Source organism: Cetorhinus maximus, unplaced genomic scaffold (genome assembly GCF_964194155.1).
Source record: "Cetorhinus maximus unplaced genomic scaffold, sCetMax3.hap1.1 HAP1_SCAFFOLD_201, whole genome shotgun sequence".
NCBI lineage: Eukaryota > Metazoa > Chordata > Chondrichthyes > Lamniformes > Cetorhinidae > Cetorhinus > Cetorhinus maximus.
In genome coordinates this window covers 651968-679356 of record NW_027596179.1, presented here as the reverse complement: position 1 = coordinate 679356, position 27389 = coordinate 651968, and the positions used below count along the sequence as shown (strand labels likewise).

The 27389-nt window shown below is 44.1% G+C and overlaps 1 protein-coding gene across 1 annotated transcript in view; it reads left to right on the top strand.

Moving 5' to 3' along the window:
* LOC144673021 (E3 ubiquitin-protein ligase MGRN1-like) overlaps window positions 1–27389 on the top strand; it is a gene marked incomplete at its 5' end in the record, with an annotated part of 136732 nt that overhangs the window by 29420 nt on the left and 79923 nt on the right. The window contains 2 exons of the mRNA XM_078535020.1: window positions 6919–6985; window positions 25547–25590. Coding sequence (XP_078391146.1) covers window positions 6919–6985; window positions 25547–25590 — 111 coding nt within the window. The remainder of the gene's footprint in view (window positions 1–6918; window positions 6986–25546; window positions 25591–27389) is intronic.

Sequence of the window (27389 nt, the reverse complement as noted above, 5' to 3'; positions counted from 1 at the left end):
CAGAGTAAAGGGAAAAATTCCTCTCTTCACATCGCTGAGTGACTTTTCATTTAGGATTTTTTTCGTTAAATATATGGCTCCAAGTTTACCAACATTAAATTCTATATGCAATTTGATTTTTATTTATATAATTCATTCCTTGTTTTACCAATATCCCAAATGCTTTTGGTCTTTTAACAAATTAACAATGCTACTGATTTTAGTATAATTTTGCAAATTTCACATCAGCCTCTCAATGACTAAATCCAAATTATCAATTTACATATTGAACAGGCCTTTGACATGATTCCTGTAGGACATCCCTGCCCACTTCCACCCACACTGGAAAAGTTCCCCTTAACTCCTCCTCTGTTTTCTTCCTTCGAATCAATTTGCTATGCTGCCCTAATTAACCTTCCTCAGTAAGTCCACACGTGGTACCTCGACAAAAGCTTTCTTATGTGGCAGATGGAGTATAATGTGGGAAAATATGATGTGATTCACTTTTGGTAGGTAGAATAGAAAAGCAGAATTTTTAAAAAATGGTGAGGAGCCTGTGAATGTTGATGTTCAGAGAGATTTGGGTGTCCTCGTACAAAAAAACACAAAGTTAGCGTGTAGGTACATCAAGAAATTAGGAAGTCAAATGGCATGTTGGCCTTTATTGTAAGGGGACTGGAGCACAAGTGTAAAGAAGTCTTGCTACAGTTGAAAGGTCTTTGGGACCATGCCTGGAGCATTGTGGACAGTTTTGGTTTCCATATTTAAGGAAGGATATATTTGTATTGGAGGTGGTGCAGTGAAAATTCACCGGATTGGTCCCTGGGGTGAGTGGTATACTAATTTTAAGATAGTCGAGAGTTATCACGATTTAATCAACCAGAATCGGGAGCAACCAATATGGTGAGATGTTGAACTTAGTCAGAGTTTAAGATAGAATATGACAGTGACTAGCAGCAAGAACCGGTCAAGATTGGGTAGGACGCATGGCATGTGCGAACAACTCTTCTTCTTCTTCCACTTCTCCTCTTGGTGCCCCAAGTATTCTCTACTTCTTGAACTGCTCAGGAGTGTTGAACTGGAGTCTTTCTTCAGTGTCCACTTCCACCACCTACTGCACTGAGCCCTCCCAAAGTCTCTCACTCTATATCCTTTCTCAGAGGTGGATACCTGGGTGGATTATTGTCGCGATCTTTTCACCCTATAGAATTTTACTTTATTTTAATATATCCTATAAAATGTCGAGTTCTTTGCCTGAACCTTGGGTTGAAAATCTCACCTTTAATGCCATTCACCTGCCATTGGGTTTTTGAACTTTCACATGTAACTCTGGCCTTGATCAATCACTCTTGCCTCATTTTTTCCTTGCAAGCTGTTCGCTCTGACCAGTTTTATCCTTTCAGTAACATTCCATCTCCAGCATCAAACAAACTCCCAAAGACTTCATTATTGATACCTATTCCACTATTAGCTATTTATGTCTAAGGTTGTTCATAAGGCATGTAACAAGATGTTCACAGTGGCTGAAAAGCAGTATACTGTGAATGCTGGAAATACTCAGCAGTTTATGGAAGCGTCGGTGGAGGGAAACAGAGTTAATGCTTCAGGGTTGCGACCTTGCATCAGAACTGGGAAAAGTTAGAGATGCAATAGGTTTTGAGCAAGGGATGGTTGGGACAAAGACAAAAGGAGAGTTTGTGATAGCGTGAAACACAGGAGAGATTGTTCGTTCGGTCCTGGAGTATGCAAGTGGTGTGGGATCCTTATATAGTGAGAGATATACATAAAATTGAACTGATCCAAAGACACACTGCACGAATCAGTACAAGAAATATACCAGTGCCCTTGATCAAAGATTTGGAATGGGAATCAATACAGAAAAGGAGGGAGAAAAATCAACTGACCGTCTTCTACAAAATATGGAATGGACTGGGGGAAATTGACAGAAGCAAATACCTGGTGCCCCTTGGCAGTGACAAAACACAAAGTAGTCATCCACACAAACTACAAAGACCATTTGTTTCAAATACAGTGTATTAACAATCTTTATTCCCAAGAACAATCCCACAATGGAATCAACTGCCAAAGGAAATAGTCACAGCCCCATCACTTGAAATCTTCAAGATCTGTTTTTACATTTATTATTTCTTTTTATAAGTTTTCATTGTCAGGGTGACCATCTCAGCAAGTCATTTTGGTTTAGCTAGCAGCATCCATATAAATGTTTACGGAATATGGATATTAGTCTGTGATGCTAACACAACTGAAGCTGCAGCAGATATAAATGTTAGTATTACAGGGCTGGAGGTAATGGTGATGGGGCAAGCAAATAAATATGTGCCTAGAGGAGGTGTGCTGCTGTCTGGAAAAATAACTAACAAACAAAACATGCAAAGGAAAGGAAACAAAATAGAGCACAGATTATGGTCTGAAATTGATGAATTTAGTGTTAAGTCCGGAAGGTTGTAAAGTGCCTAATGAAAAGATGAGGTGCTGTTCCTCAAGCTTACGTTGAGCCTCACTGGAACAGTGTAGCAGATCAAGGGCAGAGATGTCAGCATGAGAGCAAAATGGAGAATTACAATGACAGGCCACAGAGTCATGTTTGTGGACTGAACGGCAACGTTCCACAAAGCAGTCATCCGATCTGTGTTTGCCTCCCTGATGTAGAGGAGGCCTCATTGTGAGCAGTGAATACAGTATGCTAGATTGAAAGGAGCGCACACAAATCGCTGCTTCACCTGGAAGGAGTGTTTGGGGCCTTGGATGGTGAGGATAGTGGAGGTAAAAGATCAGGTTCTACGTCTCCTGCACTTGCACGGAAAGATGCCGTGGGAAAGGGGTGAGGTGTTGGAGGTGACTAAGGAGTGGACCAGGGTGTCAAGAAGGGACGATCTCTTTGGAATGCTGAAAGGGGAGGGGAAGGGAAGATGTGCTTGATGGTGGCATCACACGATGGATGGTGGAAAATGATCTGTTGAATATGGAGGCTAGTGGAGTGGAAGGTAAGGACAAGAGGAACCCTATCGTGGTTCTGAGAGGGAAAAATTTGAGAGCAGAAGTGAGAAAAGTGTGGTGGACGTGGTCGAGCGTCATGTCAACCATGGTAGTGGGGTTAGGGGGAATCCTCAGTTGAGCAAAAAATAAGACATCTCAGAAACGCTGTTTTGGATGGTTGCATTATCAGATTAGATTCGATGGCAACGGAGGAACTGGGAGAATGGAATGGAGTCCTTACAGGGTATAGGATGTGAGGAGGTGTAATCAGGATAGCTGTGGGAGTCAGTGGGCTTATAATGAGCATTAGTTGATAGCCTTTTGCCAGAAATGGAGACAGAGAAGTCAATGAAGGGAAGAGAAAAGTCAGAGATGGCCCATGTGAAACGGAGAGAGGGGTGGAATTTGGAAGCAAAGTTGAAGTAGTTTTCCAATTTAGGGCGGGAGCAGGACACTGCACCGATACAGTCATCAATGTACTGGAAAAAGAGTTGGGGGAGGGGGCCCCAAGTAGGAATGGAACAAGAATTGTTCGACATATCCTTCAAAAAGGTAGGCTTAGCTAGAACCCATACAGGTACCCATAGCAACACCTAATTTGACAAAAGTGAGATGCATTGAAGGAGAAATTGTTCAGTGAGGGAACAAGTTCAGCCAGGCAGAGGAGGGTGCTGGTTGATGGAAACTGGTTGGGCTTCCATTCAAGGAAGAAGCAAAGAGCTCGAGACTGTTCTGGTGGGGGATGGAGTTGTGGAGAGATTGGATATCCGTGGTAAAGCGATGTTTAGAGCCAGGAAATTGGAAACTGTTAAAGTGACAGAGGGCATCAGAAGAGTTGTGGATGTTGATGGGGGGAGACTGGACAAGGGGACAAAAAATAGAGTCAAGAAAGGAAGAAATCAGCTGAGTGGGCTGGGAACAGGCTGAAACGATGGGTTGACCAGGGTAGTGTTGCTTATGGATCTTGGGAAGAAGGTAGAAGTGAGCTGTGTGGGGTTGGAGGACTGAGATGGGAAGCCGTGGAGGGAAGATCAGCGGAAGAGATGACGTCATTGACTGTTCTGGAAACAATGGCTTGATGTTTGGTGGTGGGGTCATGGTTCAGGGGGAGGTTGGAGGAAGTTTTGGTGAGTTAGCATTCGGCTTCTGTAAGGTAGAGATCAGTTTTCTAGACAGCAGCAGTACCACTCTTGTCAGTAGGTTTGTTGACCGTGTTAGGATTGGACCTGAGGGAACGGAGTGCAGAAAATTCAGAGGGAAGCATGTTAGAGTGAGTGAGGGGAGCAGAGAAATTGAGACAGCCGATGTCACACCAGCAGTTCTCGATGAAAAGATCAAGAGTGGGGAAGAAGCCAGAGAATGGGGTCCAGATGGAGGGAGAATACTGGAAACGGGTGAAAAGGTCCACTGGTTGGTGTAGGACTCCTGTCCAAAGAAGTGGGCATGGAGGTGAAGGCAACTGAAGAAGAGCTCAGTGTCATGCCGAGCTCAAAATTCATTCATTTGGGGTGTAAGGGGATAAATCCGAGTCCTTTGCTAAGAACCCATGTTTCAGTGTCAGAGAGAGGAAGGTCGGAGGGTATACATAATGGTCATTCGGTTCAGCTTTTCTTATTCCTTATCAGGCTGTTGAACCATAGTGTTATTCACTAAAATGATTTCTGCTTCCACACACTAATGAATTCATGTACTTCAGCAAGCATCTTAATTAAGCAAGATTAAATGAAAAGCCCAGCATAGTTTTGTATGATGGTTATCTATTTGTGCATTTTTCCAACTATGGGTCCTTTGTTCAAGCTAACTAACATTACCGAAGAACAATTATCACACTAGCCTTGATTCTATAGAAATTAAACCTTAAGCAGTTTCTAATAAAAAAGAGCTTACAGCTCCTTTACATATTTTAAGCTGGTTATATAAACATTCTAACCCTATTTCTAATTTCTAACCAAGGGTTGTCCTATGTTGTTAGGTTGACTAGATTCGGCCTATACTCCCTGGAGTTCAGAAGAATGAGAGGTGATCTCATTGAAACTTAAAATTCTGAGGGGGTTTGATTGAGTAGACGCTGAGTGGGTATTTCCCCCTGGCTGGAGAGTGAAATCAAGAGAGTACAGTCTCAGCATAAGGGGCCAATCATTTAAGGCTGAGACAAGAAGGAATTTCTTCACTGAGGGTTGTGAATCTTCGGAACCTTTCTACCTCGGAGGACTATGAATGCTCAGTTGTTGACTGTATTCAAAGCTGAGATTGATAGATTTTTGGATTCCCAAGGGATGCGAGGATCGGGCAGCAAAGTGAAATTGGATCAAAGATCAGCCATGATCTTATTGATCATTGGAATAGGCTTGAGGGGCCATATGGCCTATGTTTGCTCTTATATTTTTTGTTCTTTTATGAAGTACATGACAACTACAATTCTGTTACACTTGATACCGCTTCAAAGAACTGAGAGGCTTGCTAAACACCATTGTCCATTTTTGAAATTGCTACTGGATACTTCTATCTGTTTTATTAATCCAGATATATAGTAATTAATCCAGATATATAGTAACTTCATCCTTAGCTAGAGATTGTCAAATTTTCCCTAACGCAGAGGTTAAACTAATTGGCCAGTAATTATCCAGATTTGCTCTACCATTTGAACCTTAGTGCTCTGTCATCCTTTAATATTTAATGTTAGTTAGCTTAAACAAAGGGCCCATAGTTGGACAAATGCATAAATAGATAACCATCCTTTAACCTAACTAATTTAACCATAATTTTCCTTTCATGCATTAGAATGCTGCCCATCTCAACCACTTAAGAATAACAAAGAGAAATTATATTCTGTTGCAAAACACCTATTAGATGTAAAAGCAAAATACTGTGGATGCTGGTAGTCTGAAATAAAAACAGGGAATGCTGGAAATGCTCATCAGGCCTGGCAACGTCTGTGGAGAGAGAAACGGAGTTAATGTTTCAGGTCCAACCTGGAGTCGGCATTTTCCTGGCTTTATTTCTGATTCCCAGCATCTGCAATATTTTATTTTTGTATTCACCTCAATATATACTTTGCTTATGGTTAGTAAAGGAGAAAATAGCATGAGAAGGGAGCTTTCTTATAGATAAGTATCAAAAAAAATTAGCAATTTGTTCAGTAGATGTATTTGGAGCATTGAATGATCCAGGCTGAATTGTTGAGAAATGAAAAATTGAGTACAATGGTGGCATGTTTACATAGGTAGTTTCCATTTTGTATATGAACACAAACTTACAATGGTAAAATATGACTGTCAAGAAGCAAGGTTTTGAGGATAGAAAGTATAGGCACAAGATTGTTAATGTTGTTTCTTAATAAAAACACCTCGCTGTTGCTCTGCAGTCCTGTGTGCTAGTGTTTCCTTCCACCTCACCTTACCTAGCCTTCTCTGTCTTTCCAAAATTTGCCCTAATCCATTCTGGTTTTCTGTTTAGTTATCTGCTAAACTCATGTTTAATTTCTAAACCTTTGATTACAGTTAGCTTTTAATAGTAAATATATAAAGACGTGACTTTTATAAATCACTAGCTAGTCTCCTATTGTATTACTCATAGCTGGAGGAAATTTTAGCTGACTTACATGAATTTATCGCACCATCTCTGGAGCAAACATTGCCAGGTAGTGTTGCAGCATTACCTTTTGAATTCAATAGACTGGGAATGATACTACATTTAAATTAATGGGTAAAGTTGTAAGTGTTACATTGACAAACTTTAAAAAAAAACTTAAGGATTTTTATCTGTTAAATAGATTTCATTTTGTAGTAAACATGGGATGTTTATCTTGGAAATATGCATAAAATGCATTGCAAGTATAGTTTTTTGACATTTTAAATTTTGCAGGACTTTGAAAAGTTTTATTTGAAACTTAAAAATTATTTTTATCTTATTTTTTGACTGTTCTTTTCTTTTACCTTTTAGTTAAACTTTGATCTAGAGAAAGGAGTCTTTCCTTTAGTCATTCGGGCAGTGGTTGATGAAGTGGATGGTGAGTAGCACTGTTTCATACACATATATTCTGAAGAAAATTGAGATAGTGTGGTGGTAGATTGGTGTATCGTGCTGGAGTATTACACCATGGGTTTAGGTCTGCAATGGTGAGTTCCTCATGCTCATCCAGTCATTTAGATTTGAATAATTGTTTAAAGCATGTGCTATGCCCACTATTTATTGTTGGTGTTAGCACAATTAGTCCACTGATTGGACTATTGCCTAGTACAAAGGAAGATGGTTGTGGTTCTTGGTCAATCATCTCAGTTCCAGAACATCACTGCAGGAGTTCTTCAGGGTAGTGTCCTAGGCCCAACCATCATCAACTGCTTCATCAAATGCAGCAAAACCTGGAAAATGTCCAGGCTTGGGCTGACAAGTGGCAAGTAACATTCACACAACACAAGTGCCAGGCAATGACTGTCTTGTAGATGGTACACACTGCTGCCACTGTGCGTTGGTGGTGGAGGGAGAGAATGTTTGTGGAAGGGGTGCCAGTCAAGTGGACTGCTTTGTCCTAGATGCTGTTGAGCTTCTTGAGTGTTTTTGGAGCTGCAGTCATCCAGGCAAGTGGAGAGTATCCCATCAGACTCCTGACTTGTGCCTTGTAGATGTTGGACAGGCTTTGGGGAGTCAGGAGGTGAGTTACTCGCCACAGGATTCTTAGCTTCTGACCTGCTCTTGTAGCCACAGTATTTATATGGCTAGTCCAGTTCAGTTTCCAGTCAGTGGTAACCCCCAGGATGTTGATAGGGGATTCAGCGATGGTAATGCCATTGAATGTCAAGGGGCGATGGTTAGATTCTGTCTTGTTGGAGATGGTCATTGTCTTCCACTTGTGTGGAGCAAATGTTACTTGCCACTTGTCAGCCCAAGCCTGGATATTGTCCAGGTCTTGCTGCATTTGGACGTGGACTGCTTCAGTAACTGAGGAGTTGCGAATGGTGCTGAACATTGCGCAATCATCAGCGAACATCCCCACTCCTGACCTTATGATGGAAGGAAGGTCATTGATGAAGCAGCTGAAGATGGCTGGGCCTAGGACACTTCCCTGAGGAACTCCTGCAGTGATGTGCTGGAATTGAGATGACTGACCTCCAACAACCACAACCATCTTCCTTTGTGCTAGGTATGACTCCAACCAGCGGAGAGTTTTCCCTCTGATTCCCATTGACTCCAGTTTTGCTCGGGCTCCTTGATGCCATACTCTGTCAAATGTTGCCTTGATGTCAAGGGCAGTCACTCTCACCTCACCTCTGGAGTTCAGCTCTTTTGTCCACATTTGAACCAAGGCTGTAACGAGGTCAGGAATTGAGTGGCCCTGCTGGAACCCAAACTGAGCATCAGTGAGTAGGTTATTGCTAAGCAAGTACCACTTGATAGCACTGTTGACGACCCTTTCCATCACTGTGCTGCTGACTGTTGTGGCGGTAATTGGCCGGGTTGGATTTGTCCTGTTTTTTGTGTGCAGGACACACCTGGGCAATTTTCCACATAGCTGGGTAGATGCCAGTGTTGTAGCTGCACTGTGAATACAAATAGAAAATATCTGTTTAATGTCCCTGCCATTTTCTTAGTCCCCATTATAGTTTCACCTGTTTCAGCTTCTAAGGGACCCACATTAATTTTTGCTACTCTCTTCCTTTCTATATACTTGTAGAAGCCCTTACAATCTCTTTTTGCTTCTTGCTAACATATTCTCACATTCTTTTTTTCTCCTTCTGTCAATTTTTGTTCAGCCTTTACTGGCACCTAAAATTCTCCCAATCCTCAGGCTTACTATTTTTGACAGCATTAATTTAAATTCTTTAACACTCTACTTAACCTCTTTAGTTAGCCACGAATGGACCACTCTGGTCCATCAGTTCTGACGAAGAGTCATATGGACTCGAAATGTTAACTCTGTCTTTCTCTCCACAGATGCTGTCAGACCTGCTGAGTTTTTCCAGCAATTTTTGTTTTTGTGTCTAAAATAGCCAGTTGCCTGGTTGGTTCCATGACGCATTGTTCTAGGAAGCTGTTTTGAATTCCATGAACTTGTTCTCCAAACTACTTTTGCCAATTTGATTTGCCCAGTCTATATGAAAATTCAAGTCCCCCATGATTATTGCATTACCTTTGTTACAAACTCCTCTTACTTCATGGTGAATACTCTGTCCAGCGGTATATCTACTATTAGAGGGCCTATAAACCAATCCCAGAAGTGTTTTTTGCCTCTATTATTTCTAATCAACATCCATAATGATTCTACTTTGTGATCTTCAAAACCAAGATCTTCCGCTACTACTTTTCAATTTTGTCTGTCTGTTGAACCATGTCCCCTGGAATGCCCTGGAATACTCAGTACCCAGCCTTGTTTACCATGCAACCATGTCTCTGTAATACGGCAGTTATTACAATAAAACTTGTATCTCCATTTAAGTCATTAATTCATCTATTGTGTTATAAATGCTTTGTGCATTCAGATAAACTTCTCACCATTTTTCCCCTATTTGACTTTATTCACTGATGCACGATTTACTAAGCTTGCTGTCCCTTCCTGCCAGTCTTTGATTATCTTACTCAAATTCCTACACTTGTGGTCTTTACTCTTCTCTTTAGATTTATAAATTCCCTCTCCCTGAACCATTCCTGCTGTTAATTGAATATTGTGTTTAATTGTATGCAGGTGGTGGGCATTAACTGGGGATTCACTTGTGCTCCTAATGTGCTGGCTAGGTTAGGATGTGTGAATTTGTAATGTGTAATTCTGTAAATAAAGTTTATAAAAGTGTGTGAATATTGGCTCTTATTCTATCTTTCACCAACCGGCTTCCTGGAATAGAATATTGTAACAGAAGATGCCTATAGATGAAGGTTAGAGTTTAAGGAAAAAAATTCAGACAGTAAACTAAAATTCTAGTGGCCATGGCGGAAAATGGCAGAAAGCAAGTGTAAATTGTTGGGGTATGATTACTCTCCGATGTTCTTGGGGTCTGAACCATTTGACCAGTGGAAGAGTGAAGCAGATATGTGGACAAGGCTTATGTCCGTACCAAAGAGAGAGCAAGATATAGCCGTGGTGTTGTCGCTTCCTACAAGAAGTACAATTGAAAGTGAAGTATTTTCTGAGATGGATGCCTGTCAATTGGATAGTGATGAAGCTTGGACCTTCTATTAGAGTTCTTGGCTGAAATCTGCAAGAAAGATGATTTGTTAAATGCTCCTGAGGCATGGTCAGACTTTGATAGATTTTGGCAAACAGGCAATCATTCCGTGGAAGAATATATTATGGACTTCAACAGATTTTTTAAAAGATTGACAAAATTCAGTTTGGGGATCCCTGTATTGGCACTAGTATTTAAGTTACTGGATTGTGCTAAGATGTCTCATAGACAAGCAACTGTTTCAAACTGGTGTGCAGTTCTCAGAGATGGTGACCCAGCTGGATCAGATGTCTCCTACCTTAAAAAAAATTTCTGGGGAAATGGTCATTCCCTTCATAGAACAATTCAGACATTCCATGGTGACACAAAGAATAGAAGACTCATTGCCAGATTTCAAAGTGGTCCAGATGCTCAATGCAGGCATCAATACAATGGAAAGATTAAAGACAGGCAGCGTGAGGATGAAAGTACCTTTAACAGACTTGGCTATTACAACATTGAAACAGAAATAATGGGTGAATGAATCTCAAGCATTCCCAGGGAACAGCTAATGGGCACTTCAGGTGTGACTTGATCTATCATTTTGGTGAACTGCCCATAGAGAAGAGAAAAGGCCCTTGAAATGACACATCACAAAGAGTTCTAAGGAAGAGAATGAAAATAATGATGATGCTGAGGAAATTATTCTAAGCATAAGGAGTTTTAGTCCTGTGATGAATGTGTTAATCATGGACTCCTTTAACGGTACAGTGCTAGATCATAGAATGGTCATAGCACAGAAGGAAGCTAGTCAGCCTGTTGAGTCTGCACCAGCTCCCTGCAAGAGCAATTTAGCTAGTCCCACAACTTGCCCTTTTCCCATAATCCTGCATATTTATTATCTTCAGGTGTTTATTCAATTACCTTTTGAAAACCACAATTGAATCTGCTGTCAACACATCGTCAGGCAGTGCTTTCCAGATCCTAACCACTCGCTGTGTAAAAGGTTTTCCCTATGTCGCTGTTGCTTCTTTTTGGCCTTCAACTTCAATCAATGTTGTCTTGTTCTCCATCCCCCTGCCAAAGGAAACAAGCAGTTTATGCCTATCTAATTTGCCTTGACCCTTCATACTTTTGAATATCTCATCAAATCTCCTCTCAACCTTCTCTTCTCTAAGGAGAACAACCCCAGCTTCTCTAATCTATCCAAGTAACTGAACTCCTTTATCTCTGGAACCATTCTCATCAATTTTCTTATATCCTGCCTAAAGCCTTCGTGCCCTTCCTAAAGTGCAGTGCACAGAATGGATGCATTACACCAATTTTTTCTTATTCATTCACAGGATGTGGGCTTCGCTGGCTGGATCAGCATTTATTCCCATCCCTAGTTGCCTTGAGAAGGTGATGGTGAGCTGCCTTCTTGAACCGCTGCAATCCATGTGGTGTAGGTACGCCCTCAGTGCTGTTAGGGAGGGAGTTCCAGGATTTTGACCCAGCGACAGTGATATATTTCCAAGTTAGGATGGTGAGTGACTCGGAGGGGAACTTCCAGGTGGTGGTGTTCCCATCTATCTGCTGCCCTTGTCCTTCCAAATGGTAGTGGTTGTGGGTTTGGAAGGCACTGTCGACGGAGCCTTTGTGAATTCCTGCAGTGCATCATGTAGACGGTACACACAGCTGATATTGTGCATCGGTGGTGGAGGGAGTGAATGTTTGTGGATGTGGTGCCAATCAAGCGGGCTGCTTTGTCCTGGATGGTGTTAAGCTTCTTGAGTGTTGTGGGAGCTGTACTCATCCAGGCAAGTGGGGAGTATTCCATCACACTCCTAACTTGTGCCTTGTAGATGGCGGACAGGCTTTGGGGAGTCAGGAGGTGAGTTACTTGCCATAGAATTTCTAGCCTCTGAACTGCATTTGTAGCCACAGTATTTATATGGCTAGGCCAGTTCAGTTTCTGATCCGTGGTAACCCCCAGGATATTGATAGTGGGGGATTCAACAGTGGTAATGCCATTGAAGGTCAGGTTGTGATGGTTAGATTCTCTCCTTGTTAGAGATGGTCATTGCCTGGCACTTGTGTGGTACGAATGTTACTTGCCACTTGTCACCCCAAGCCTGGATATTGTCTAGGTCTTGCTGCATTTGGACATGGACTGCTTCAGTACCTGAGGAGCTGTGAATGGTGCTGAACATTGTGCAATCATCAGCGAACATCTCACTTCTGACCTTATGATGGTGGGAAGGTCATTGAATGAAGCTGCTGAAGAAGGTTGGACCTTCCCTGAAGGACTCCTGCAGTGATGTCCTGGAACTGAGATGACTGATCTCCCAACAATCACAACCATCTTCCTTTGTGTTAGGTATGACTCCAACCAGTGGAGAGTTTTCCCCCTGATTCCCGTTGACTCCAGCTTTGCTAGGGCTCCTTGATGCCACACTCAGTCAAATGTGGCCTTGATGTCAAGGACAGTCACTGTCACCTCACCTCGGGATTTCAGCTCTTTTGTCCTTGTTTGAACCAAGGCTGTAATGAGGTCACGAGCTGAGTGGCCCTGGCGGAACCCAAACTGAGAGTCAGGGAGCAGGTAGTTGCTAAGCAAGTGCCGATAAATAACACTGTTGATGACCCCTTCCACCACTTTCTTGAAGGTCGAGAGTTGACTGATGGGGAGGTAATTGGATGGGTTGGATTTATCCTGTTTTGTGTGTACAGGACATATCTGGGCAATTTTTCGCATAACCGGGTAGATGCCAGTGTTGCAGCTACACTGGAACAGCTTGGCATATGCGAAAGAGCGTACTCCCGGCTCAGGGAATCCCCCCCGCCTGCATAGGGAGCGCATAGTGCTTCCTGGCGGGCGTCATGCTGGCGGGCCTTAATTGGCCCACCCACGTAAAATGGCAGTACCGGGGGCGCCGATCTGGAACCTGCTCCCACACATCCCCCCGACGGAGGGAAAATGTTGCCCAGTGAGTTGTTTAATTATCCACCATTCATGACTGGATATGGCAGGACTCCAGAGCTTAGCTCTGCTCCATTAGTTGTAGAATCACTTGGCTTGGTCTATCACTTGCTGCTTATGCTGTTTGGCACGCAAGTAGTTTTGTGTTATAGCTTCACCAGGTTGACATTTCATTTTTAGGGTATGACTGGTGCTGCTTGTGGCATGCCCTCCTGCACTCTTCATTGAGCCAGGGTTGATCCCCTGGCTTGGTGCAGATGGTAGACCGGGAGATATGCCGGGCCTTGAGGTTACAGATTGTGTTTGAGTACAATTCTGCTGCTGCTGATGGCCCACAAGGCCTCATGGATGCCCAGCCTTGAGTTGCTGGATCTGTTCGAAATCTATCCTATTTATCACAGTGGTAGTGCCACACAACATGATGGAGGGTATCCTCAGTGTTAAGGCAGGACTTCGTTTCCACAATGACTGTGCTGTGGTCACTCCTACCAATACTGTGATGGACAGATGCATCTGCGGCAGGCAGGTTGGTGAGGATGAGGTCAAGTATGTTTTTCCCTCTTGTTGGTTCCCTCACCACCTGTAACAGACCCAGTCTAGCAGCTATGTTGTTTAGGACTTGGCCGGCTCGGTCAGTAGTGGTGCTACCGAGCCACTCTTGGTGTGGGACGTTGAAGTCCCACACCCAGAGTACATTCTGCTCCCTTGCGTGCGTTCTCCAATTGGTCTTCAACATGGAGGAGCATTGATACATCAGCGGAGGGGTGGGGGATGGTACATGGTAATCAGCAGGAGGTTTCCTTGCCCATTGACCTGATGCCATGCGATGTTGAGGGCTCCCAAGGCAACTCCTTCCTGACCATATACCACTCTGCAGCCACCTCTGCTGGGTCTGTCCTGCTGGTGAGATGGTGATGGTAGTGTATGTCAGATATGATTCCGTGAGGATAACTATGTCAGACTGTTGCTTGACTAGTATGTGAGACAGCTCTCCCAATTTTGGCACAAGCGCCCAGATGTTAGGGCTGACAGGGTGTAGTTTGCCAGTGTCGTTTCTGGTGCCTAGGTTGATGCCAGGTGGTCCGTCCGGTTTCATTCCTTTTTTGAGGCTTTGCAGCTGTTTGATACAACTGAGTGGCTTGCTAGGCCATTTCAGAGGGCAGTTAAGAGTCAACCACATCGCTGGAATGTCAACATACACGCCCCTAGAGGATTTGCCTTTGAGGGGGCTGCTGCATTTGTGATTGTGTCCTTCCGTGAGATGCCAGAATGCGCTGCAAACAGCAAAGATGAAACTTGTTGAACTTCCTTTCTTGAAAGCATTAAGTCCCCAAAGCTGCTTGACCATCTACAAGGCACAAGTCAGGAGTATGGCGGAATACTCCACAGTTGCCTCGATCAGTGCAGGTCCAACAGCACTCAAGAAGCTTGACACCACCCAGGACAAAGCAGCCTGCTTGATTCTTACCCCACTCACCACCTTAAACATTCACTCCCTCCATCACCGACGCACAGTGGCAGCAGTGTACCATTTACAAGATGCACTGCAGGAACTCACCCAGGCTCCTGTGACAGCACCTTCCAAACCTGTGACCTTCACCATCTCGAAGGACAAGGGCAGCAGATGCATGGTAACACCGCCACCTGGAGGGCCAAGCCACTAACCATCTTGACTTGGAACAATATCATGGTTCCTTCACTATCACCAGCTCCAAATCCCAGAACTTCTTTCCTAACAGCACTGTGGGTATACCTACATCACATGGACTGCAGCAATCCAACAAGGTGGCTAACCACCACCTTCTCAAGGGCACTTAAAGAAGGGCAATAAATGCTGGCCTTGCCAGCAATGTCTACATCCCATGAAAGAATGAAAATAAACCGTCCATGTTTCATAGCGAAATAACATGTTGCTGAGAACACAGGCCTCATAAACCAGCATCTTGGTCATAAGAGTCAGCTTGATATTATTCCATGCACATTTTGTGAGTCAGCCAAAGGTGGTAGCTGCTTTCCCTATGCAGGTATCGGGTTCTGCATTAAGAGACAGAATGTCTGTCACCATGGACCCAAGGTAGCAGATTTGCTAACCAGCAGGGTGTTGTTTAATGTGATCAAGGGTGGAGATGTGGCACATAGTTCTACAACCACTTTTTTTGATACTTATACTAAGTTACAGCTTACTAATATATATATATCAAGAAAAGCAGAGAGGAACACCACTGTGTACTTCCTCCAGTCTGAAAAACAACCATTTACCACTACTGTTTCCTCTCTCTCAGCAAACTTCGTACCATGCTGCCACTGTCCCTTTTATTCCATGGGTCTCAACTTTGCTGATATGTCTGTTGTGTCACTTTATCAAATGCCTTTTGGAAGTCTATGTACACCACATCAACCACATAACCTTCGTCAACTGCATTACCTTCACCAACCACATTACCTTCATCAACCCTCTCTGTTACCTCATCAAAAACTCAATCAAGTTAATAAAGCACGATTTGCATTTAAAAAATCCATGCTGGCTTTCCTTAATTAATCCACACTTGTCCAAGTGACTGTTCATTTTGCTCAGGTTATTGTTAATAAAAGCTTTCTCACAACCAAGATTAAACCAACTGTCCTGTAGTTGCAGGGTTTATCCTTGAACCCTTTTCTGAGCAAGGCTGCAGCATTCACAGTTCCCAAGTCCTCTGGCACCATCAATGTCCTTGGAAAATTGGAAGATTATGGCCAATACCTCTTCAGTTTTCACCTTTGCTTCACTCAGCACCCTCAGATGCATCCGATCTGGTCCTGATGACTTATCAACTTGAAATATAGCCAGCCTTTCTAACACCTACTCTTTATCAATTTTTAGCCCATCTAGTATCTCAATTACTTTCTCTTTCACTAGACTTTGGCAGCATCTTCTTCCTTGGTAGCCCATCCACTATCTCAATTATCTTTGAGCTTCTACTTATTAATTTGGACTCAATCTCCTTAAATTCCATGGAGCATCATTCCTAGTCCTTCTAATATCATTGGTTCTTACATGGACCATGACAGCTAGGTCCTTGCCCTCATGCTCCAAGCTCTTTTATAGCCATCAGGAGATATCCTTAAACCTGGAACCAGGCAGGCAATCACTGGCTTCAGGTCATGGCTGCAGGGAGCAGTATCTGTTCCCCTGACTGCACTATCCCTAACCAGTACCACATTCCTTATTCATGCAGACAAGTGCAGTTGATTGAATACAAGTCACTCAAAATAAATCTAGCCACATATAGAATCTAGTGGTTAGAAGGAGTGCTAAACAGTTGTGTTTAATTGAGTGCAGCTGCTTTATTGTGTGAGAGTTTATAAGTACAAGAGTAGTAGCAGGAGTTAAGCATTTGCCACTGACTTCTCTCCTTCCCTCCCCCTTTTCTTACTGAGGTGCAGATCCACAGATGCCAGGAGCCCAAATGGTTATTCTTGAAGGTGAATGTCAGAAGATTGATCAAGCATGGCTAGGGAAAATTACAGCAATGCATGGTCCCTTATGTGTACAACCATGTACTTGTACTTCCAGCAGGGGTTGCTGCAAAGGGACCATTGGAATCTTCCCCCGCCTTGCTAATGCAAGATCACTGAGTTCACGTGTAATATCAATGATGCTGCCTCAACAGCAACCAACTAATTCAGTACAAACCAGGAATTGAATCTGAGGTTTTGCTGGTCTGTATAGCTAAGTTATCTACAAGCTTATCCATTCAGGCTCTTGGGGAACTTAGATCCATATATCAGGTTAAAAAACATGTTCATTCTTGCTTAATGATCAAGAATCATTGATTCTTATGAACACAAATGTCAGTACCAGCTAATTTAACGTTTTATTGTGAGGATGACCTTCAGCTAAACTAAACTAGTGAGAGCTCACTGCATATATTAACACTATCTCAAGGTGAAGCAGAGAAATAAAAGCAATAACAAAGGTAAGTCAGTTGTACTTTTACCTCTGTTGATAATTGAGATCAGGACCAGATGCAACTTTAATTTGGGAAGCATATGCAGAGCAGAGTAAATATCCCATGCTAATATTTATGAATTCAAAACAAATTCTGTAATTAAATTAAATCAGTGGAATTGACTGCAATTTAAGTTACAGGTTTCCATAGCCCCTCCAAATGAATTCTTGAGTTTTGTTGAAGGTTATAATCATGGTTAATTTCAATGGCTATTATCCTCGTGGAGATGTAAAAGTTTCAAGGTAACTTAAGAAGTTCTAGGAAGCTGGTATCATAGGAGCATAGGAACAGGAGTAGGTCCCTATCTCCTCCAGCTTGTTTCACCATTCAATGAGATCATGGCTGATCTGAGATCCAACTCAACATAGCTGTCTTTGTCCCATATCCCTTAATACCTTACGTTGACAAAAATCTTTCAGTCTCTGATTTAAAATTAACAATTGCTCTACATCAATTGCTGTTTGTAGAAGAGAGTTCCACCCTTTGTGTGAGGAAGTGTTTCCTCGTTTCATTCCTGAAAGGTCTGTCTCTAATTTTTAGACTGTCTTCCTTTCCCCTAGGCTCCCCAACCAGTGGAATTAGTTTCTATCTACCCTATCTGTTCCTTAATAAGCAAACTTTGATCAAATTACCCCTTAACCTTCTGAATTTTTGGAAATGCAACCCTAGTTTTTGTAATCTCTCCATGTAATTTAACCCTTGGAGCCCAGGTATCATTCTGGTAAATCTATACTGGACTCCCCCCAAGGCCATTTTATCCTTCCTAAGGCGAGGTGCCCAGAACTACTTTCAGTACTGTAGGTGTGGTCTAACCAAGGCTTTGTATAGCTGTAGCATGACTTCTATCCAAACTTGTATTCTTGTCCTCCAGAGATAAGGGCCTCAGACACTCCACTGTCTCTAGCTTTCCACCATTTAGAAAGTACTCTATTCTTTTAATTTTAGTCCAAAGTGGATGACCTCACGTTTGTGTACATTGGTCAAAACTGAGAGTAAGTGATTGAAATCTATTTTTCAATCAATAGCACTGCAATTTTATGGCTCCATATACACTGCATACAGTGGTGCCTATCTTTGTGCCATTGGCAAATTTAGATATGTGGTTTTCTATCCCATCATCTAAGTAATTAATGAATACAGTGAATAATTGAGGGCCCAGCACAGATCCTTGCGGGATTGCCAGGCTGGCCACGCCACCTTTTGAATGACCCCTCTCTGCGTTGTGTGCCTATTTTCCCAGTAATTTGAGGATGGCGAGGTAAGCTACATTCAACCTTCCCTTTTGCCAATCCTGACCCACTACCTGAGGTGATGCTTCTGTCATTGCAGTTGCCCGGTGTTTACATTACCATCTTTCCAAGTTTACATCATTTTGATCACTGCGGGATGGCAATGGGCAGTGATCTCTTCGGTGTACCTGATCACTGTGTCTTGAGGTCCTCCTGCTTAGAGGTGTACCATCTCTAAAATGCTCAATGTTGAGACCTTGGCAATGTTTCATGTTCACCTTACCAGAACACACAAAGTAATTGAAGTGCTTCCAATACTAGACCCAAGTCTTGCTAACAACAGTGCAGCTGCTGATTGCTCCGGTGATTTCTAGCAATGCCTCCTTTGTTTGCCTGGCTGGCCTTCTCATGCCGTTCTCAGGAAACAAAATGTGGTGCCTGGCTCGCACCACCTCTATCGTAACTTCCAGCGAGATGTTAGAGAACCTTGGAGCTGACCTGCCAGGTCTGACTGTCATGTCCCTTCTCTATTGTACTGTCCCCTCAGTGCTGCTTCTCTCTGCTCACATCCACTTTGAAAACTGACGAGCACCCTTTAACTGGGCCCTGTCACTTCCAGCTCCCGCTTCCTACTCACACCCACCCTGTGTAATTGACTGGATACTGGGAAGTGACTCTCTAATTGTTGCCTTCCACAAAATACTGACGATCGGAGAACTCCAACCTCCAGCGGGGTTGGGACCCGGAAATGCTCCTGACATCGGGGTACTGCTAAGATTGGGAAAATCCAGCCCACTAAGTCCAATATTTTTGTCCTCACCAGCTCAATCCGATCCTTAAAACGGTATTTCAGTAAATGAATCAGTAAAATAATTTTTAGTAAATTAATCAATTATGCCTGCGGTGCCTAAAGTTACTCTACTTGCTTCCCTTTCGTTCAGTTTCAAACTATTATTTATACTACCTTTTCTGTTTGAGCCTTCACTCCATTTACTTGTTTAAAGCCCTTGTGCCCGCCCTATTTATCCTTTCCTCTAGGGCCAGTTCGGATGTAACCCATTCCAACAGCACTGTTCCTTCTTACCCCAATAATGGTGCCAGTGTCCCATGAAATGCAACCTCTCTCTCCCACACCACTACTTCTGTCACACATTTATCTCCCTAGTCTGCTTATCTTTACACCAATTTGCTCATGGCTTGGATAATAATCCAGAGATTATAAACTCTTAAAGTCTTGAATGGGCTCCTCCATTTTCCTCACAAGGAATCTTAAGGGGCAAGAATGTGGGACTAGCTGAGTTGTTTTTGCAGAAAGCAGCATTTACACGATTGGTCAAATACCCTACTTTTGTGCTAGAACCACTCAATGATCCTTCCCTATGGGCAGAATTTTTCCATTGATGGGTGGGGGGGCGGGGGGGGAGTGGCGGGACCCACACACCGACACGTAATATGACGCGCGGTGATGTCGGGCGCGCATCCCAACGTCATCGCGATATTTCAGTGGGCAGGCGCGCGATGATGTCTGTTGCGTGACCACCATTAATTAACAGGCCACTTAAGGCCCTTGAGGCACCAATTGACCTGGATTTTAAGGTGCCCTTGCAATCTTCGGCTCGTCGCACGAGCAGGCGAGTATTAGAAATTTTCATGAAGCTCATCCCTGGACAGGAGAAGAGGCTCAGTGGGTTCACGAATCCAGATGTTTAAAAGTTACTGCTCAGAAATTAGTGAAACTTTCCTGTGTGAGGTGGAAAAGTTGCAAACGCACAGCAGCTGCTTGGACTGGACTCATAACCTTCAGGTCAGCACTTTTCAGTGAGGATTTGTTTTGGGGCCTGTAAGTTTCAGGAAGCCCCCCTGAGCCTGGCAATGGGAGGTGATCTCTCCACCGGAGGCACCTCATCTGAAGAGGAAGGGAGGGCTAGAAGGGGGAGGAGGCCAGGAGTGCACATTCAGCCTGCAGGGGAGCCACCTTTGGGAGGACAGGCGCAGGCACAAGGGGTGCAGGGCCAAGAGGTAGTCCAAGGCACAAGGGGCCGCAGAAGACGGCACTATCCTGCTGCCAGGGTATACAGGTGATGAACCAGCTACCTCAATATGTCTGAGGTGCAATGCCGAAGGAGGCGCCGTCTGCCAAGGGAGACAGTCAACAGTATCTGTCAGATGATTGGTCCAGAGATCTCAGCTAACACTGTGGGTGGACACCCCATGCCCACTGCCCTCAACTTCTAAGCCTCCGGCTCTTTCCAGGGGTCGGTGGGTGATCTTTGCAGCATCTTACAAAAAGCTGTCCACGCTTGTGTCAAGCAGGTCACAAACGTGCTGTTCAAGCGTGCATTGACCTTCATCCACTACCGCTGGGACGAGGCCAGCCAGACAGAGTGAGCCAGAGGCTTTGCAGTGATTGCTGGCTTCCCCGTGTCCAGGGTGCAATAGACTGCACACATGTGGCCATCAAGGCGCCAGCAGGTGAGCCCGGTGCCTTCATCAACAGGAAGGGCTTCCACTCCATGAACGTGCAGATAGTGTGTGATCACAGGATGCTGATTCTACAAGTCTGTGCAAGGTACCCAGGCAGTTCCCACAACGCCTACATCCTCAGACACTCGCAGGTTCCAGGGCTCTTCAGTGCTCCAGCCTGGCTGGATGGATGGCTGCTGGGTGACAAGGGCTATCTCCTCAGAAGGTGGTTCATGACGCCTCTCCGCCATCCAAGAACAGAGGCTGAGCAGCGGTATAATCAAAGTCATGCCTCCACAAGGGCTGTGGTGGAGAGAGCCATCAGTCTTCTCAAAATGCGCTTCAGATGCCTGGATCATTCCAGGGGCGCACTACAATACTCCCAGATCAAGTGCCCCTGATAGTGGTTTCATGCTGCACTCCCCACAATCTTGCGCTGCAAAGGGGGGATGCAGTGGATGAAGAAGATGTAGATGGAGTGGCTGTGGCTGCACACGATGAGTCCAGCAGTGAGTCTGAGGATGAGAACGCACAGGGAAATGATGAGGGGGCATATGCTGACCCGGGCATATTCCAGGGAGGCAGGGACACCCGGGAAGCTCTAATCCAAGGAACCTTTAGCTAGCACAGCACATATGGATTTCCAACACAAGCCTGGCCTGTAGCCTCCATCCTTGGGACCTTAGTGCAAAATCTGTCTGGATAGGAGCATTGACGATGGGCCCAGCCAGTAAATGTAAATGACACACAAATCACTCATCAAATCTCAGGAACCCATACACCTGCCCAAGAAAAGAGGCACCCCCAGCCATTTTAGGTGACATAAATTTAATGCTGTAACAAAAGTCTCTTGACAACAGAAATAAAATGGTGTTGCACTTCACACACAATGAGAAGAAATTCATAGGGGGGCCAACAAAAAACCTCCAGTCATGAACCCAGGGTGTGTCTAAAGTGCCTTCATTTTACGTTTGCGGGTGCTATGTCTTTGTAGTGCCCCCTCGCTGGCACTGGCATCTGAGACAGCCTGCTCTCTCTGCTGTCCTGTTGGCCTCGATGACCTTGGCGGTCTTCCCTTGGCCCACCGAGCCTGGGGAGATGCCAGCTCCGCAGCTGGCATCTCCCCAGTCGTCGCAGCCTCATTGGGTGCCACGGTCACAGGCAGAAGGGTGGAGGATCTGCCGGCCTCATCCGGTGTGCCCTGAGAGGCGCCAGCAGAGACGACAGGCAGCTGCTCCACCGACGTGAGGTCCGTTCGGCCCTCCCTGTTCACCGTAGATGGATGGGCACTGAGGTGAGATACCTGGTGCCCAAACCACCGCCCACATGGGCACTGACCACATGAGGTCAGTGAACCCTGTGAGGGACTGCAGGTCCGAGCTCAACTCCAGGAACCCCTGGTCCTGTCCCTGGAGCTGCCTCTCCATGAGAGTCGCCACTCTTTCCATGGAGGAAGCTTGGCGCTCAGCCATGAGGCTCAATGCATTGGCTATGGTCCGCATAGACACTTCCACCACTGACACCAAGCCAAGCATAGCCTCATGTATCTCCACAAGATGGTCCCGCACACCCGGCCACATCTCATCAGTTGGCTGCATCGCTGATGACTCCAGAGGTTCGTCATCAGCGATGAACTGAGCATGTGCCTGGGCCCCTGCAGTCCTCCGACTGCAGGCACCATTGGCACTCTCTGTCTCCACCAGCTCCTCCAGGGACTGTGAAGTGCCATCACCGCTGTGACCCGGGACACTAGCTGAAGATATGATGCCCATCAAGGTGCAATATCTTCACTGGTGCCCCTCAGGTGTCAGAGAGGGTCCTGCTGCTCCGGGTCCCGGCCCTGCACTGCTGATGCTGAAAGGAAGATTAAGGAAGTTCGATCAGTTAGCCTGCGGGCAATGTCAATGTACATGCCTGTCCCCTGGATCATCATGCGCTCATCATTCCACACGCAATGGGCAAGCCATGTTGGTTACGTCACTCACTCAACAATCAGCACTGCCATGGATGTTGGGAGACTACTGGTGACGTGAGTGCTGGCCATACATACCTGCCCATGGAACCCCAGCCTCTCCGGCTCCAGTGGACCTGGGCACTTGGCACCTCTCCAGGTCGAGGGCCTCCTGCTCAAAATGACTAAGCAGCAAAATCTGACCTGGTCTACCGCCAGCCCTCAGCTGCTCGGTGTTGTTATGAGAATTCTTCTCCTGGAAATGAAAAAATAGTATTGATAAGTGATACTTGTACCGTCAATCTCCTGGCGGCCGGCCCACCCCAAGCCCAGTTGCCCATTGCAGGGGTGGAGTGCATCCTTCCCCCAGCAGATTTATCTGTGCCACGCCATCTTGAACATCCCCTCCCACCATGTCATCACCCTGACTTCGACATGTCCTGGAGTTCGAGCACTGCGCCTGGGTGCAGATCCTCTAGGTTGCCCCCACCACAGTCATGTGGACGTCTGTCCACCACATGCTGTGGGTGCAGAACCCATCTCATCACAACTCTCTCAGGCTGACGAACGCATAGGGAATATCTGCTGGGACGCCCAGCTAAGGACATATGCCATCAATGACTCATTGCACTCAGGCCACTCAGACAAGGGGTGCCAGCGGGGGAGAAGCTTACATGATGGGTGAACTGAACGGTGCCAACATGCTACTCATGCTTCCTGTGCGCATCAGGTCGTTGAACCGCTTGCAGCACTGGGTCCATGAGCGCCGCACCATGTCTTGGGAGCTCACAACCTCCGCTACCTCCTCCCACGCACACTTGGTCAAGTGGGGTGGCCTCCTCCTCCCATCCTCGGGGATAAGCACCTCCCGCCGTGCTGCCACCTCCTCGAGGAGGGCAGCAAGGCACTCGTCTGAAAACCTGGGCACACAGTGACTAACCGCCCTACCCTCCTGAATGGCTAGCCTCGATGTGCCTTGGCCCCGACCTTTGGCCATGTACAGCAGCCTTGGAGCGGCTGCAGCGTGGCCTTTAAACAGGCTGTCGGGTCGCAAATTGACCCGGCGGTGATTGCCGATCCGCCTCCGCCCGCCCACTCCTGCTGTTCCCAGGAGTCGCCAAACATGCTGGGCGGGCCTTGATTGGTCTGCCCACGTAAAATGGTGGCGTGGTTGCAAATGTCGGTGGCGATCGGGACCGCGCATGCCGGCGCCCGCACCCACACTCCCTGCCCGATGTGGGGAAAATTCTCCTCTATGTTGTTGGTCTCAGCATGGATCATAAAGCCTGAATCCTCATCCTCCCTGTCCAGTGTCCTTTCAAGCTGGTTCGACATGTCCCTCACTCTGACAGATGACATAACAAGTGGATTCTTGATCCTGCTTACAAAGGATGCAATCCATTTTCCGAATAATTGAATTCCCTACAAGTATCACATTGCCCATCCTCCCCCTTTTGGATAGCCTCCTGCTCCAAAGTGCCATGATCAGCGTTTGAGCTGTCCTTCTGACAGTCTTCATCCTTGTCCTCACAGGTAGCAAGTACACTTTACATGTTGAATAGAATCAGTTTCCGCAGATCCTCATCTTGTACCTCACCTTGTATCTCGCCTTGGTTCCTCGTACTCTGCTCACTATCAGTCATACCAATCCTGTTTGGAATTTGTACCTCTTTACGAGCTATCACCAACATCCAGAGCAAACTGTCCAGATACTTCTCCCCTGCCCATGTGTCCCAACTCAATGACACTGAGCTGTAAAGATTTGAGACGGAGACATCTACTGTAGATTTGTTTTCTCTGAACAGTCTTGCAGTCCAGACAGAATCTGCTATGCCATATCCTAATCCAGATTATTTATAGTATTTATATCTACTTTTTACTGTGTAAGTTTTTCATTTTCTTTTACTACACACTAACTTCCACTAAGTACTAGAAGACTGGGAGAAAAATGAAATAATTACTGCCCCAGATTTACATGAAGCACTACAAATATTGGAGGCAAAAACAGCACCTCCCTCCCTACCCACTCCCCGTACCCTCTGCTCCCCCTCTCCCCCACTCCATCTTCCCCCCTGCTTTCCCCCCCTTCCCCCTTATCAAATAAAAAAGGTAACAAATATTTCACATTTTCTGTCCCATCTTGTAAATGATAGTGTTTTCACCACATATATTGATAACAATAAATTCTGCAACTTCAATTTTAAACTGATATGTGCAATAATTTTGGCATAGCTTCATCTGGTTAAAGCAACGAATAGCTGAGCTGCAAAAACTAGGAAGGTCCAAGGTTCTTTGTCAATGCTGATTTAGTTGATCTTAGCCAGGGTGTTTGGGTTTCCATCCACTGGCCCCTGCTGGAATTATGTGTGTGGAATTTAGAGGACAGAATTAGGCTTAGCTGTGTTATCCACTATGATTAAAGAGCCTGCAGCCAGTTGCTGCCTAAGTTTGTGCATGAAGGCTAAATTGATCAAGGAGTTAGTGCCTTCAAGGAATGCAATGAGGAGAGAAAACTGGCAGAAAGGGATAGATTTTTTAAAAATACAGGTTAAGCAGTGGTTTAAGATTTTTGAATGAATTCAAGATTTATTGATTTTACATTACAGTCTATAATCTCAAATATATTTTATATTCAATTCACCGTCAGACTGACTTCAGATTTAGATTGTAAAAATGACAATTGTGATTAGAATGACTTCCACAGTGAAATTAATTTATATTTAACTATTTTTGAAGTGTGGATTTATATTTCTTAAAAAGAAGCTGCCTTTTCAAAGTTTTAAATCTGCTAATTGTTATAATTCAATATAAAGCACAATAAGTCTGAATTTCTATTACAGAATACTCTGGGCATGCCCATATTCTTTTGGCTGCAATGGAAAAAGTAAGTAATAATGACTTTGTATCCAACATTGGCCCGGTCAGTCTGAATTTAGTGTAATCTTAATACTTCCATCTGGTGAATCAAGAACTGATGAAATTTTGGATGGATTCAACTGACATTTATTCTAAGAAGTTGTACCTGAAACCATGCTAATGCCCTGAAGCATTGCCTACAAACAGTAATTTTCCACCCTTACGGAGGCTTATCATTAATGGTAGCCTTCGTTAATTTGCAATTACTGTGTCCGGAAGAAACTTCACACTTGTTACATTGCAATAAAACAGGTGAACAATCCTACAATATGTGAAAAATACTGAATTTATTTTATAGTGATGACACCAGTTATTTTTAAATATTTGATTTATATAAGATGAGTTCCTAAAACATAGTGATCGCAGTATCAATTCAGGTAGTGAAATTGAGAAGTATGATGCAATATATTATTCCGTGGTGATAATATTGGGAGACACAACCATTCTTAATTTAAAATATAGTGATAATCATTTTTTTTCATTTCTAGAAGCAGATTACCTATTTATGTCACATAATGTTAAAATATTGGCTGAGTTTTATTGCCCTGTAAGAGTAGTGGCAAAACACTGACTGTGGAAACTTTTCTAAAAGTTTCAATGTCAGTAGCCTATAGAAACCAATCAATAAAACAGAGTCGTGAAAATGGGAAATTAATAAGATAAAATTGGGCTGCAGTATTTTGAACAATTCGGGTTTGGAACTTTATGGCAAAACAGTCACAAATGCATTATAAAGATTAAGCAATAGCACATGTTAAATAATGGGGGTTATACTGGATCTTTGTTTGAGGCATCTGAAGTCGCAACATTCTGTTTGCATGGTTTGCCTTATTTTATTACAACATCAAAATGGCAGTCTTTTGTTTCAAGTAATAAACCTCTTAATAATTTCAGTAGAATCTGGCACATAAAAGGCTTTAATACAATTATATCCATGATAATTGTTTCCAGAATGTGAAGACATATGCAATGTTTTTAAAACTATTTTGTTTCTGGCTGAGGTATGGTGTACATTTGAGGAATTTGCAGATAAATGTTTTCTGTAATGTTGAGTGCAGAATGATTGTAGGCAGGGTCTTTATTAGCCTAATGGACCTCATTAAAATTAAACAGTGCAGTCTGGTGTGTATATTACAAAAAAATAAGTAGACAGTGATAGCTCTAAAACTATGAACAAGCCTGATATTGTACTAGTTATGCCATGCTAGCTGTTCACATACTCAGTATTATTGTTTTTCAGAATTAATTTCAGAACTGTCTAATATTGCACTTTTCAACTTTTGACACACCATCTCTATCTCCTCCATAAATATTTAATATCTCAGTTTCACTACCAGTTTCCAAGACAAAATGGTGTCCATCATCTGTGAAAATAATGGAGGATCCTTTTGCAGCAATTTTCACATGCAACATATTTAACATGCACCTGCTTCCTGTCCGATTTTCAAGCGAAAGTTCTGCTCACTGAGAGTTTAAAAATACAAATTACAATATATAGTTTTGAACTGTAAGGTGATAAAGCTTCTTGTCAGAGATCATAGAAATGCATCAGTTTGGGTGATAGAGGGTTTGTTAGATGTCACACTTTATTTATAAAGTTATTTATGCCTTTATTAATTACAAGTTTGTTCTGGAAACACAACACTAGGCAGACAGCTGATTTCAGCAAAGTTGATGCAGAAAATATTTCAGCTTGGCTGTTGTTTCTGCAGTTGCCGTGTCTTTCGGCAGATAGCACTTAAAGCTTTAAATAGGGAGACCAACATG